The 14772-nt window shown below is 33.0% G+C and overlaps 2 protein-coding genes across 5 annotated transcripts; both read right to left on the reverse strand.

Moving 5' to 3' along the window:
- Positions 1 to 1691: 1691 nt before the first annotated feature.
- On the reverse strand, positions 1692 to 8451 carry LOC131930731 (translation initiation factor eIF-2B subunit alpha). Its single transcript, XM_059287324.1, has 9 exons — positions 8284 to 8451; positions 5019 to 5120; positions 4655 to 4791; positions 4335 to 4442; positions 3751 to 3863; positions 3050 to 3118; positions 2845 to 2920; positions 2394 to 2519; positions 1692 to 1875 (listed from the first exon to the last, which is right to left on the reverse strand). The coding sequence occupies exons 1-9, from the start codon at positions 8294 to 8296 to the stop codon at positions 1720 to 1722; spliced, it is 900 nt and encodes a 299-aa protein (XP_059143307.1). The 5' UTR covers positions 8297 to 8451; the 3' UTR covers positions 1692 to 1719.
- Positions 8452 to 10778: 2327 nt separating this feature from the next.
- Positions 10779 to 14666, reverse strand: LOC131930726 (INO80 complex subunit E). Of its 4 annotated transcripts, none has more exons than XM_059287319.1 (8): positions 14639 to 14666; positions 13776 to 13872; positions 13460 to 13536; positions 13070 to 13254; positions 12603 to 12678; positions 12331 to 12394; positions 11998 to 12157; positions 10779 to 11595 (listed from the first exon to the last, which is right to left on the reverse strand). In XM_059287319.1, exons 2-8 carry the CDS (start codon positions 13801 to 13803, stop codon positions 11532 to 11534), a joined length of 654 nt encoding a protein of 217 aa, XP_059143302.1. In that variant the 5' UTR covers positions 13804 to 13872; positions 14639 to 14666; the 3' UTR covers positions 10779 to 11531. The 4 variants fall into 4 exon arrangements, with proteins under 4 accessions (XP_059143302.1, XP_059143300.1, XP_059143301.1 ...); XM_059287317.1 differs by having other exon boundaries at positions 13776 to 14038; positions 14639 to 14657; XM_059287318.1 differs by lacking the exon at positions 14639 to 14666 and adding an exon at positions 14473 to 14626.
- Between the last annotated feature and the right edge of the window lie 106 nt (positions 14667 to 14772).

Consider the following 14772-nt stretch of genomic DNA (forward strand, 5'->3'; position numbering starts at 1 on the left):
CCCTGATGATAAATTCCGACAGGTTCCTGAATAACACTTGGTGTTATGGTCTAGGTAGCGATAGTATCATTGCGGTCACAGCATTTGGTTAAACGAGATGGAGTTCTATTAGTCCAACGAATTAGTCTGCTTTCAATGAATATTTACGGCAGGCTCTAACAATCTAGCGTTTCTTCCAGGCATCTCTTTGAGGGGGAGGGGAGGAAGGCCTCCCCGAAAAAAAGTCTACCGCCCATCCTCCCCACCTCCCTCCCGAACGAAATTTTATAGAGAAAAAATATACTTATAACAGTGTCCCCCCCCCCCCTCCGAAATTTTTTATCCCCCCCCCCCCCCACCCCAAAATTTTCAAGCGCTTCCCCCCCCCCCCCCCCCTTTCCCAAGGAAGAAACAAAGTCTACCACTACCTAGTACAGTTACTTATTTATAACGTCAGCTGCTTGCCGGTAGCAACGCCATTTGTCCCTGGAGGATGAGCGGCATCGATACCGCATCCAGCGAAATCGCTCGGCGATATCAATGGTTGCTTAGGGAGGTCTTCATGTCTTCCGGCGTCGCCTGGTATCCCGGGGTAATTGAATCTTTTGGTGGACAAGAGCTACTTCCCTTTGTGCAGCCATAATAATGGATGAATGCCCGAGTCAACATATCAGGTTCTATTGTAAAGAATGTAAATCAATACGGTACGGCTATCGTGTTTCATAGGGGGTTGTGTAGCACATCAATGGGGTCAATCATAGCAGGCGTAAAGAGAAAAAAAATCTCGACTCAAATTATTTACTGGGTTTCTTTCAGACATTTTTTTCCAGGAATGGGGGGGGGGGGGCACACTGGTTGAATTATATATTATAATAATTATATAATATATATGTAATATATATATATATATATATATTCATAGGTAGGACAGTGGACGTGCCCTTGCCCCCACCCCAGGGAAGATGCTTGAAACACTTTTAACAGTGCACTGCATCATTTTTTTAAAAAACTCCACAATCCACCACTCCCCCCCCCCCCCCCTACACACTTTCCCCGGACAAACTAGAAAAGACGTGTAGAAAAAATATATTCTTTAACCTATGTCTTCCCCCCCCCCCCCCTGCCCACTTCTGTACTTTGTAGTCTGTTGAAAATACAAATTTTCTCCAGGGGTGGAGCCCTTCAAAGAGATTCTTGTAAGAAACACAGAGTACATTAATAAAGAGTGACTAAACAAAAATGTGCTAGGAATATAAATGGGAAGCTACTCCAACTAAATTTTTCTACAAGCTGACATGAAAAGAGGAAGTAACTCAAGTAATTGCTTCACATTCAGTTAAAAACTAAAGAAATTACTGGTTTTAAATTTATAATGCAGAGAGTTGTATTTAATAAATAAGACTACACTTTTTAACCAAGAAAGCCACCCAAATCCTCAGGTGGGAGGTGGCAACAGGCAATGGAGTTAGTTTTTTGGAATGGGTGATGGTATGGTAGTGTTACGATAAGTACTTTATTCTAAAGAACTTTTTAATACACAGATAAATTGTTTTATGTCATGAAATAAATGACAATATACCAATGCATTTTGGGAAGTTAAGGGACATAACTCCAACATAAAAGGAGGTAACAATTAAATAGACATTTAGTGTAACACTTACAATAACCACGCAGACCATAAAGTATAATAAAAAAAAAAACGTTTTTAATCACAACTTTTATTATTCAATCAGAGCGGTGCTAGCAATACAATGTAATTAACTCATCACTGACGGCAGATGAGGTCACCACCCCGAGGTCAGTGAACAACAAGTTGATGTACTCTGGAGGGGTGTAGTCCACTATTGGATGCTCTTTGCTTAGGTCTTTCGAGTTTTGCCTAGTTGATGCTCGGAACTAAATTTGAAAATAAAAAACTAAATTTTAAAAAAATTTACAGAGGGTGTATTGAATGTATTTTTCTCAGTAACATTAATATTATTCTTAACAGCAATGTTAGAAAACATAACTTGATGCAATACTATATTGCTCTAATAGCATTTTTATAAGAGCCAAAAAGTCGACTTCTATATACTATTTGGCAGAGTTCAGTTTCTTTGACTCTGTTTATGAAGAATTGTGTATCCTGTACTACGCCGAGCTTTACATGATTCAAGACATGTACCATCATAGCTGGCTGAACTCCACCTAGAAATCTATCTGACTTCTAGGATACTAATCATGCGCTATAACTCAACCACACCATCCCGTTTGATTTCATCCATCTAGATAGCACTAAACAGATGAGCTAAAACATCACTGAAACAGCCAATAGCCAACCACTTACCCTAAACTAGTCAACCACGTACCTTGAACTAGTCAACCACTTACCTTAAACTAGTCAACCACTCACCCTAAACTGGTCAACCACGTACCTTAAACTGGTCAGGCACATCCATCTGATTGAGTGGGTACTCTCTGACGAACTTAAAACTTTCAGTGACGACATAAAATGGTTTATTCATCTGCCTTGCACAAATAGCAATAGGATATGTACCAATCTGGGAGGAAGAAGAAAACAATATCAGCATACAGTATTGTGGGAGCTAATGGTTAAAAAAAAAATAATTTCTGTTTAAGTTTAAATATATTTTCTGTTTTGTCTGGGAAAAAAAGAGATGCCTGAAAATTTTTTTTTTTTTTTAATTTGGTGTCACCCCCTAAATGTGTGTCACAAGGTGCTGACCACCCCCACCCCCCTAGTGACTCTTCTGGGTACATCACCAAACATAGGAATATTATTCAATGCTCTTGGGTTAGCCAATTCCATCTCATGAACATATAAGAGACAGAACAGTTTTGGTTTTAGAGAAAGAAAATGTCTACCTTGTTGATGATTCCCCCACTTTCCATCACCCCCTCAGCTCCTACCATCACCAGCTGGACCTTCTCCATTACATAACTGCAACAACAGTATTTATGAACAATTATTTAAAAGAAAGGGCCATGTTATTTTTCTACAGGAGTTGCTCAATGTAAACAGGGCAACAAACCAGGAAAGACAACTCACAAATAAAGAAAGATAACTCACCCTATACCAAAATCTAGAATCACACTAGTTGGGATTCCAAGTTTTGAAAGCTCTTTTTCCATTTGGTAACTGCAATAAATTAACATTGTTATAAGATCAATCAGCCGGTACTATATCATTTCAATTTAACAGTTTTTTGTTTTTTAACTAAAGGTTCATATGAAAATAGTTTTGTTAAGTTCTGCTCTACACAAATAAAACTGGAATACATTTGTGGGCACTCAAACACATTTTCTACTTGGCAAGTGGGTTTAAATCTTTAACACACAAAGTCCATTTAGCTATGACCCTTGAAAACATGGAAGGTGAACTGTGCATCAATAAGTACAACTGACTGCTTTATAAATAAATCTGTAACATTGTAACATACTTTTTGGAAAAAACTATGTCAAATGAATGATTGTGCCAATTATAGAAGCAAACACTAGTTCGGTGATAAAAATTGGAATGGAAATAAGCAAAAAAATGCTAATAAGCTACACTATACAGGGGTTGAGAAAAAGAAGGATAAAAATGACATGTAAATGATAATTTGGTAAAGAGATAAAAATGCTGGAATCATATGTTCTGAAGTGAAGAGGATTTCAACAAAATAAGTTTGCTATAAACTTTGTTCACAGCTCTTCAGCCCATGGGAGAGAAAAGGAAGGAACAACAAGTCCAGCAAATGTTGCATAGATTAGAACCTAAGGTGTACTCACCCACTTTTGTCAGGGTTGGACTCCGTCACGTACACTGTGAATCTTTTTTTCTGACTAGCTGCGGCTTTCAGCACTTCTAATACATTACGAGAACGACAGTGGGTCAGGATTGTCTGGTTTTAAAAATATACCGTTAAGCATGAGCTGTATATCTTAATTAATTTATTACTTTTTACAACTATTAAGTAACAGACAATGTTAAAAAATTTTATTAATTAGAGTTGGAATAAATTGACATCATGGCCTATCCCTGAATACTGTATAATAAAAAAAGTGCTATTATTTTTAAAATCTAAAATGGCTTATTCCTTTTCACGTCACAATAAAACTAATTTCTTTTTAGTTTCCAGTTTTTCTTCTTCTGTAAAATGAATAAATTTGGCTTCCTTGTTCTTAATAAAAACCATATTCAGTATTGTTGAAGTTTGATGTAAATTTGATATATTTGGAACACAAAAATTTCTAAAATAAAATATGTTTACAGTAACCATCATTTAAGAAATAAGCCCCCCCCCCCCCCAGCAACCAGTGAACCTCACAGTAACCAGTGACCCAGCTTGTAACCAGTGAACCAATCAACTTACTGCTCCGTCCTCTATAAATGCTGAAGCCAGTTTGGCTATCTTCGCTCTGGCTTTTATCATGTTATTGTAAAACTCTTTTCCCCTCTCCAACATATTTTCTTGGAAGTTCTGAAACATAACAAAGTATTGTACATGTACTAATAAGACTACCTGTATCTATGGCCAAAATGTACATATATGTATACATATTCATACACATGAATATAATTATATAAATATATATACATATTTACATATGTACAAACATATATATTCTTGATGGAAAAGGTAAGCATAAGACTGTTAAAAATGCATGTAAAATGTAAACTTGTGATACCTACCGTGTCTAAATTTGTCAATGATGTGTATCTTAAAAACTGTTCTGAACTTGAGTGGATAGAAGCGTAGCTATAGTCTGTTGTCTGCATAACAGTAATGGCATCTTTGATTGCACTCCGAAGCTCTGATAAAGTTTTAGCTGAAAAATACAAAAATATCCCTAGAATAATTATTAAACATCCTAACCACTTACCTATACAGTTTGAGTAGCTTAAAGCTATTCATTAATCACAAACCTAACCCATCACTGATAAAGATTAGGTTTGAGGTTTAAGTATTAATAGTATCAAAGCTACATGTTTGAATATGTAGGTCTGGCTAATCAACACGTACTAAAAATTACAAGATCAGTTGTAAAAATGTTACCTTTTATACATTCCATAAGCCTGACTAGGGTGGAGATTGCTGCTACAGCTGAAGACATTTCCGGTTTCTCTCTCATCAGCTTGGTAAAATGATTTAAAACCTCTGTGGAGAAAAAAGTTACCAGTATGAGTTTCAATATTTAGGTAATCAAAAAACTTAGGCCTAATGCATGATGAAAAGATGAATATGATAATTGATAATATAATGTTTTAAATCAAAATTCCATTTATAAATAGATCTATTAATAAATAAGACAACCAAAGTAGTCAGTTTCATGCATGAATAAAAAGAAAAGTATCTAAGAGAAGCAATAAAATTAATACTTTAAAAGTTAATTTTTGTCTTTATTAATATTAGAAATCTAGTTATTTTGAGCTACAACACATTAAAACAAAAATAAATGATATTATAATAAACTTAATAATATTATAATATTAGACCTAGGCCCTAATATATTAATAAATTAAGTAAGTAAGACTTAAGCAGAAGCCCCACTTAATGCACTTATTAATTAAGCCAAACTAAGTGAAGTCTAAAGTCAAAGCTATGCCTCAGCTAACATTACAATTACAAGTGCTTGTAAAAGATACAAAGTTTAAAATTAGTGACTGTTGACCAGCACAAAAGCTAGGCATTTTGGTAAAAATGTTTCTATTTAACACAGAATGATAAAATTTACATAGAATCAAGAAGAGAATCTGCCATTTAATAAACTACAAAAATTATCATTCTAGGCCCAGTATTTTTTTTTATATGAATTTTTAAAGTGTTAGGTAAAACAGCTTATATGTTCAAGTAAAGTTGCAAAATATTTAGTGTCCTTCTTTGAGTTTGTATAACATTGTTGTTATTAAACATATAATGTTAAAAATGTTCATACTGATGCTAGAGAGTATAGACAACAGGAATATGCAAGTGAAATAAAGATCAATTTAAAGGAAAAGAATTTATAATTAACTTAATTAAGCCCAATTAAGGTGTGTGGTGCAGTTCTACAATGATTGTCGCAAGTCACTTTTCATACTGCATATCTATGTTGTTATTGATGATATAAAGATAAAACATAGCACATTGATGCTTAAGGATGTTGGAAATAGAAACTTACAAGTTTAATACATGCAGGAAGAAAAAGACAATCACATATAATGAAGTCTAACTAAGGGGGTGGGACTGAAATTTTGCATCAATAATACCTGGGTATTATACTCATACTGAAATATGATATGTTTAGGATTATGTTGAAGTATCTAATTATTAGTAGCATTAGTTGTAGGCTACTTTTAATAAGTAGCCAAGGATTGCTAATCAATAAATAGTGTAACAGAAACAAGACGAGATGTGTGGCAACCAAAGGATAGACAGCTGCCTTATTTGGCAATATTTGCTGATCTGAACCTACTAGATTCTATATAAAAAACATTACTGTTATTTAGTTTGTTATTTTTAAGTAAAATTAAATCACATTGTTGAAAGTGTTACTGTTTCTGTTTTCTTTTTGACTTTTAAAAAAAAATGTATTACTATTGCTTTAGACTTTAGATCACATTGTTAAAGTGTTAAATGTTCCTATTTTATCTTTGACTTTTTTTTTTAAATTTCCATTGCCTCTATACTGTAGTACTATACTTTAACTATTATTTCTAGACTATTTGATATTTTTTTTACTCATTGGTTAGGCTATAAATATAGACTACTAATAAAAAGTTTAAAATTTAAATGGAATTTGTTTAGACTGGAGAGCAATATTTATTTAGATCTAGAGGAATCTAGGACCTATTTAAAATTTTAATTATTATTTACCCTATTGAGTCTATTAATGAATGGGACTATTAATTCCAATGCTTTAAATTTTATTTAATCCATAAAAAAGCTATTTTATAAGCTTAGATCTTGCCAATTCAATAAACACTGTTAAATAGCAATAATGTGCGAATTTTTTATTTCATGCCTATGGGCCGTCATGAAAATTCTAACTCGGCCGCCATTATTAAAATTGCGTAGATCTATATCACTTCACGCAAGGAGCAATATCTCATATATAAGGAGCTCTAAAGCCCATAAAATCAACATTTCCATCCATCAAAATGGTTTGCATTTACTTATTTACTAGTTTCCTGTACTTATTCTCTTTTTTTAAAGCCAAAATTTAGTTCTGAAAGTAGCGGTTCGGTACTGCGCGGTTTCGATCGATTTTCGCTATCATCGTTAGGTCGCTTTCAGTATCGAGTATTGTAAAATGACAGCTACTTCTATCAATGAAACATTTAAATGATAAAATTCAACGCATATGATAGTATCGAATATATTTAATTTTTCGATTCTGATGCCTAGAATTAGCATTCATCGGAACGGCGAATTTTTTCAAGTACGCTTGAAAAAGTCCGGATGTAGTTTGGATCGCAAGATGGCGGCGAATCGAAAAGCCTAACAAAAGCACAAAGCTAGACACCACTGTCACTCCACTGATTTATTATTTTATTTATTTAACTGATTAGCAGTAACAGTAACTGTATGAATGAATGAAGTATGGTAGGGTAGTCAACTCAACTAGTTAGTAGGGCCTAGTAGATCTAGTTAGTTTTTAATTTAATAATTTAATTAATAATTAATTTTTGAAACTTGACAAAGTTGAAAAGGGAATTTCAATGAATTTAGGAACAAAACGGGGTAATCTATCGTTTTGGGTACGTAAAATCGCCCGCGATTTGTAATGTGAAAAACAGGTGACTCCTTAAATTTTAATAATTATTTCACATTTTGAGGAGGATTTATGTTTTAAAAAATTCAAAAATGTTTCCTTGATTCATTTATGTACCTGTTTTTAAAGAATTGAATTAAAACTTTTCCGTAATAAATGAAGACTAGCGATGTTTCCAACAGATGCAACCATGCTCATTTACTATAGCAGCCATCTTGTCTAAGTTTTATTTTTATAAGCTTTTAGCGCCAGATTCAGGGGGAAGCCACTCTATTTTACAAATGGCTGCTGTTTATATATATAGCAAATCTTGCTCTCAGACACTGCTGTTTAAAGTTAATTTCTGGCCTATATCGATATATTTAGCCATTGATTTAGGTTTATTATTCATTTATCTATAATATTTGACACAAAAGTATGACAATATACTTCTATTAAAGCCTTGACAATGAGGTAACGTTTTCGTACATAAATAGCCGCGGACGATTTTACGTACCCAAAACGATAGATTACCCAAAACGGCTTATGCATAAACTTAAAAGTAAGCAAAGTTATCAACTTTCATACCCTCTTTATTCATTTTAAACTATAAAAAGTATACGCCTAGACTCTAGTTTCTTAATATCTTCAAATGTGTTTCTAAATTCCAGTCATTTCTCAAGAAACATAAGTGGAAAATATTGCGTTTGTTGTCGGAAGTGTAGCTTTTTTGTACTTTACCACCAAAAGAATATCGCCTTGGATTGAACGGAAAGAGGAGGTCGGTGAATAGTGAAAAGAGGTTAAATGTAAAGCTCAATTTCGTACTGCTAACTACAACAACGTAAAAATGGATAAATCCTACAGCGATAGGCGAAATGACATTTTCCCGTTCTTTTTCTGGGGTGGTGGGGGGGGGGGGGGGATTAGTTTGAATTGTGTGACGAATTAAAAGCGTGACCGGTCTAAGTGTGATGGGGGGAGGGGGGGGGGGGGGAACCGTCTAAAACAGTGTGGCTTTATTATGGATGACTCCTACCCTACCTAAAAAATCTTCCTCACCCTTTTGTGACGACCTTTTTAAACAGAAAACAACACTTTTTGAACATGTTTCAGGGCGTAATTTGAATAGACGCTACTTTAAAATTAGCCTGCATATTCTAAAGGCGCTGCATTACATTATAGGCCTAACTATCGACACCCCCATCGCCACAAGCCCCGCCACAATGATGGCTCAATACAACTGTATCAAAATAATTAATATCGTTTAGTATACAGCCCACAACAATAACTGCCTAGTTCAGAAGAGAACCGGGTATAGTGTTGACCTCACTATCCCTTCTTATGCTGAGGTCGCAGAAACGGATGAACTCTACTTCACTTGCGTCATGGACCATCAGGTTCGATAAGGGAGCTTTACTTTTACAGAAACGATTCAATAGTTTTAGACATACATTATCAACATCTATAAGTCTCGCATTTGATACAACTATATATATATATATATATATATATATATATATATATATATATATATATATATATAGGCCTATATATATATATATATATATATATATATATATATTGTTTCCATAAAACTGTATAGTTCAGAGCTGAACTAAGCGAAAGAAAACAGTTGCTTATTCAGGGATTTTTGTTCTGATAAAAGGTATTATTAAAGCAGTTGTTGCTAAATCTAAACGTGAGCTCAAAATGTCAGCGGTGGATATGTATAAGTTAATAATTGTGGTTTAACATTGCAACAAAAGTATAGAGCACACAATATTTCATCCAAGTTGAGTAGGCCTACTTATAAAATCAACACCAGGCCTACCATTGATCTATCTTAATAGCTTATTCATATCGAGTCTTTTGTTGACAAATAAATTTATTCATTTGTAGTTTTGTGTCGATAAATGACGAGGGAGAGGTCAAGAAAATGGGATGGCACACTTTTTGCATTGTAAAAAATAATGTAAGAAACTTAATTTCAGTAATAGAAACTGATTAATATAGTTTACTCAAAACATCACTGTTTTAAATAACAAAAACTGCCATTTGATTGGGGGGGGGGATGTGCTGGCTTATTGTGCGTACGGAGTAAAAACGGTCGTTGACAAAACGGCACAACGAAAGAGTCCGTCAAAACGGCCAGCGACAATTGGACCCCGTCACATAGGCTCCCGTCAAAACAGCTCCGTAATTATGACTCCCGACATAAGGACTCCAGTCATCACAACTCCTGATAATACAGCTCCTATAGAGACAATAAGTCTCCCGGCGAAAAAGCCTCTCTCCCTCCTTCATTAGTGCTCTTCAGGGTTAGCTTTAATATCCAAAGAATAGCCTTAAATACATATATGTGTATAACTCTTGGTCATAGACTTTATTTTAACATTACTTGACCTAGTATAAGAAATTGTACGTTTTTACATTTAAGGGTCATGTAGTTATGACATCTCTAAAAAGTTTCGGCTCAGAGACGGTGCTTGCTTTGTTAGATATTGTGTTCATGACACCATTTTGAAGTAGGCTACCGACTATAAGGTGCAAATCTTGTTACCGTTTTCTTTTCCTTTAACTTTTCTTCGTAGTTTATTAAAAAAAATTTAAAGTTAAAAGTGCAGTGTCTATCTCTTCTTAACAGTGTGAGGATTTGTAGTCCAAATTAAAAAACAAAACATCAAGCTCTTTTACATACATAATAGCCATGATAGGATTTAGACTTGATAAGGTCCTATAAGCTATTTTTTATATGGGGCTCTTTATACTATACGTCACTACCAAATATTTGCCATACAGCGGATAATTGCCAACTCCAAAAGTCCCAGGACCTCTGAGGCTCGTTAGCTGGTGACAGCAACCCATCTAGGACAGAAAGCTCCAAAATCAAACTGTTATAATTGAATTGTGTTGGAGGTAATTGCCTTCAATATTATAACTAAGATAGAATAATAGAACATTACTTTCCAAGCCAGCAGTAAAAATAAAATAAGCTTAGCCCAAAACAAGTTCTTTACCAAACACAAGACATGTTTTAAATAATACATCCATGCAAATGCAACACATTTATTCTTAAAAAACATCAAATTTATTTCGTATGAGTGTGCAACAAAATAGTAACAATGTATAAAAATATTTACAATAACATTACTAAGTGCTCTTCATTATATACATTTAATAGTACAGAAATAAATAAACTTTTAAGTTGGTTTATTCAATTGTTTTCTTAAATTTAAAAAATCAATAACATTCAACATGTTAAAAATATTAGCCTTGAATTTTTAATGAAAAAATTACAGTTGGTCTATAATTTATGGAAATAACATACTTTTATAAAAAGTAAGATATAAACTATTAATGCAGGATGACAAATGGAAGTAAAGTATTGAGCACTAGAGCTTATGGCACCCACTCAAGGGCTCCAGGTTCAACCCTAAGATCTAGTGTAAGTCTTATTTTTATAATAGGGAGCTTGCAGGGCTGGTGGAGATAGTTCTAATGCTGCTCACTGCACAGCTGAATGCTGCCCAAACAAGCTCCCAGTTGACAGTGGTCCTCCAAATTTTTTTTTTTATACAATATTACTAGCCGTGAAGGAATACTATTTAACACTTTAACACCATTTTTTAAAATACCAAAAAAAAACATTAAAAAAAAACCCAAAGATGTTTACAAATTAATACCAGTTCAAAATAACCAAATAAATGGATTGCTGCACTGACTTTTAGGGTTGTAAAGAGACTTTACTATTTTAACTGTACTTTCTTCCACAGCAAGTAGTCTTGCTTTATTTACACTTGATTCATAAAACAGTTGTCAATTTTACAACAAATTTAATGCGGCACATCAATAACAAGATCGTCTTCATCTTCCTCACCCCCATCTGCTCCAGGATCACTGAAAAAAAATTCAAGAGAAAACGTTATTCTTGTCTAAACATATATCTAGTGAACTATATCAACAACAATAATCCCATCCACAGTTAGATTTGATGTAATTTCAAATGAAGTTATGCTGCCAAATGTTAGTCAAATCAAATCTTGTGCACAGTTAAATTTGTACTACCTATAAATTCTAATCTATATTATCTATAGATATTTTCTGTCATTATTCATTGGTTTAAAAACTGTAGAAATACTTATATAATATAAATAATAATGTAAAAGAAATTTTTAAAATAATGATTGTAGAAAATGTGGTTTTATCCTGTGCCATATACATACATAGATGTGAGTGAACTTTTTTAACAAAGAGAAATTAAAACTTTAAAAAATCAAACAGAAAGAAAGTGAACTGTACCTCTCTTGATTGGGATCATTACTGAATATTTCCATAGGCAATGAAGCTGTGGCCTTTTCAATACCAAATTCATGTCTTTTAGACTCTAGGTGGCGCTCTAGCTCTTCCCTAGTCATCTGACCGGGAGATTCTAATTTCACAGCAGCAGACTTCTGGCTATCTGTCAGATATATTTCAGCAGTTACAAATTATTACATTCAATTGTTACACACATTCACAAACCTATACTTATGCACTTATTATATGCATTTTGACGTAAATAGAGGGGAGGGGGCAAAGGGATTTGAAGATTTTTTTTTCTAAATTAAGGAAGATCATTGTAAATAGACTTACTAGATTTACTGCTCTTCTTTCCAGAACTTTTGCTCTTCTTTTTAGTTACATGTGTATCACCTCCCTTTACAAAAAAAAAAAACAACAGCTGTGTTAGTTTAAAATATAATATTTAGCAAGCAAAGCTAACAAGGGTAAATAATGTTGCAGCTTATTTCTAAAACAAGTTTAAAAGGTTATTATTCTAATACAGTTTTCGCTGTTATGCAGTAAAATAAGAAGTCAAGCTGGATTGAATTCTATATAATAAATATTTATTTTGCAATACTTACTGTGATGTGTTTAGCAGAAGACTGCATCATCTGAGCTAGCTCAGCTGCCGATGACGGTTGGTTGACGAGCCTACGTCTAAATTTTAGAGGAATAAACATACATTGTTTTATCAAACCTTATGACTGCATACAAAGTACTCAAGTGAAAAAATGCCACACTTCATGTCTACTACACATTGCAATGCCTGAATTGCCATGATGATGGTGGTGTAAATAAAAAGTTAATACTTAGATACTAGAATTTAATCAACAAACATGTATAGATGGGATAATATATGAACACATTATTCAAAGGCAATCATGATTGTTATAGGAGCTGTTAAAACCCTACAACTTTCATAGAAATATTTCCTTTAAAAGAAAAGATAATTAAAATATATTAAAATGTCAATTCAATTTTTAAAGGCAAATCATTAAAATATGTGTATCTAACATACACATTTTAAATTTAAAAAGAAATGTGATACTTTTTAACAGGTCCTGGCTGTCCACCATCTTCTGTGTCTGTAGAGTTAGTGGCATCCGACTCTCCTGAGGAATCCTCTACCTTCTCCTGCTGCAGGAGCCTATCCAGCAGAAAACTTCGGTCTCTAGAGACCTTTAAAAGCTTTCTCTGGGCTTTCCGCAGTTCATCCAGGAAACATTCTTGTTCCTGCATTTCATTAAAATAAATTCCATAAAAAAATTTTTTATGCACTAATAGTACCAAACATACAATTTACAATCAAATACATTGTTATTTTAAAAAGAACACGTAAAATAAAAAATTAGTGTGTTATTAGGCCTATTGAATATTTATTAGTTTTAATAAATGAACTTAAACGTGAAACTACAAAATAAGATAACTCATAACTCACATAGACCAGCAGCCTCATTTTCTTTTTCAGGGCTTTGTATTTCTGTCTATAATCTATGTGACCTTCTGGGAATTCCTCTGAAATTATACCCAAGTATAATTATTACCATTCAATTAAATTAAAACCTTAAAAAACAAATACATGTTGTATGATTGATAAGTGATAAACCTATTTAGTATTTTCTGCTGTTAGATGTTAAGCCTAAAAATTACGAATGCAGTTTTATCTCATTGTAAAACATTTTTTTTTAAAAACACTCAAATCATTTTTATGTTTGAGACTTTGGATCAAAAACTAATTTTTATTTATTACTTACCTTCAAATTCTCCTGTTACTGGCATCATATCTGAATCACTCAACCTCAATGAATGAATGTATTTCTGATAGGCTGGGTTGTGTGTGACTCAATATAGCTAGTCTCGTTAAATATTAAATGATGAAATTCTACAAATATAGGGCCTAATATTGCCTAATAAGTAATAACTAATAATGTTTAAATAACTGTAGAGTACTCAGTGAGTAGTACAGTACTGTAATAACTGCCTAACTCTAAATGAAATGAAGTGACGAAGTCCTGTACTGTAAAGTAAAAAGTTGTAAACTAAGACTAAACTACTAAAAATCATAAAATGCATGATGATAATATAATTAATTAATTTAATTAGTATAATTAGATCTAGAAATAATTAGGCCTAGATTACTAAGATTAGAAATCATCTGAAAAAACTTAGATCAATAGATCTACTAACTACTAACTACTTGAATCTTGTCATCTTGAAGTTAGTCAAATGATCAAATTCAAATCATTAAAAAAAAAGTTAGGCAACTAGGCTAGTCACTAGTCCATAATTATTATTAGGCCTAATTATATATAATTATTAATTAATTAACTATTTACCTAACTATTTTTAAGTATTTTTGGAAGCAAATAAAAAATCAAGACTCAAGAGTCAAGACTTCAAGACTAGACCTCTAACGTCGGACAATCTTTATTTTTGATAGGATAAGCTTACCAAAGTAATGTAATAAACTAACAACAAGTAGAAGATCTAGAATCTAAATCTAAGCTAGGCTGTATCAAGCCTGTGCTAAACATTAAAACTAATTTAAAACTAGTCTATTGTTTTTCGTTAGATCTAGATTCTAGATATAGATAATAGATCTAGATTCTAGATCTACCTTTGATGGCTTATTTCGGTTCTTAAATGGTCAGAATTTTAAATCGATCCACATAAAATTAAAAAGAAGACTCAGGCTCGATATTGTAAAAGAAACTACTAGATCTATTTCATTTGGCTGGCATATGTTAGAAA

The sequence above is a fragment of the Physella acuta genome, unplaced genomic scaffold (genome assembly GCF_028476545.2).
Source record: "Physella acuta isolate Inbredline_101_S28 unplaced genomic scaffold, ASM2847654v3 ptg001831l, whole genome shotgun sequence".
NCBI classification, from domain to species: Eukaryota; Metazoa; Mollusca; class Gastropoda; family Physidae; genus Physella; species Physella acuta.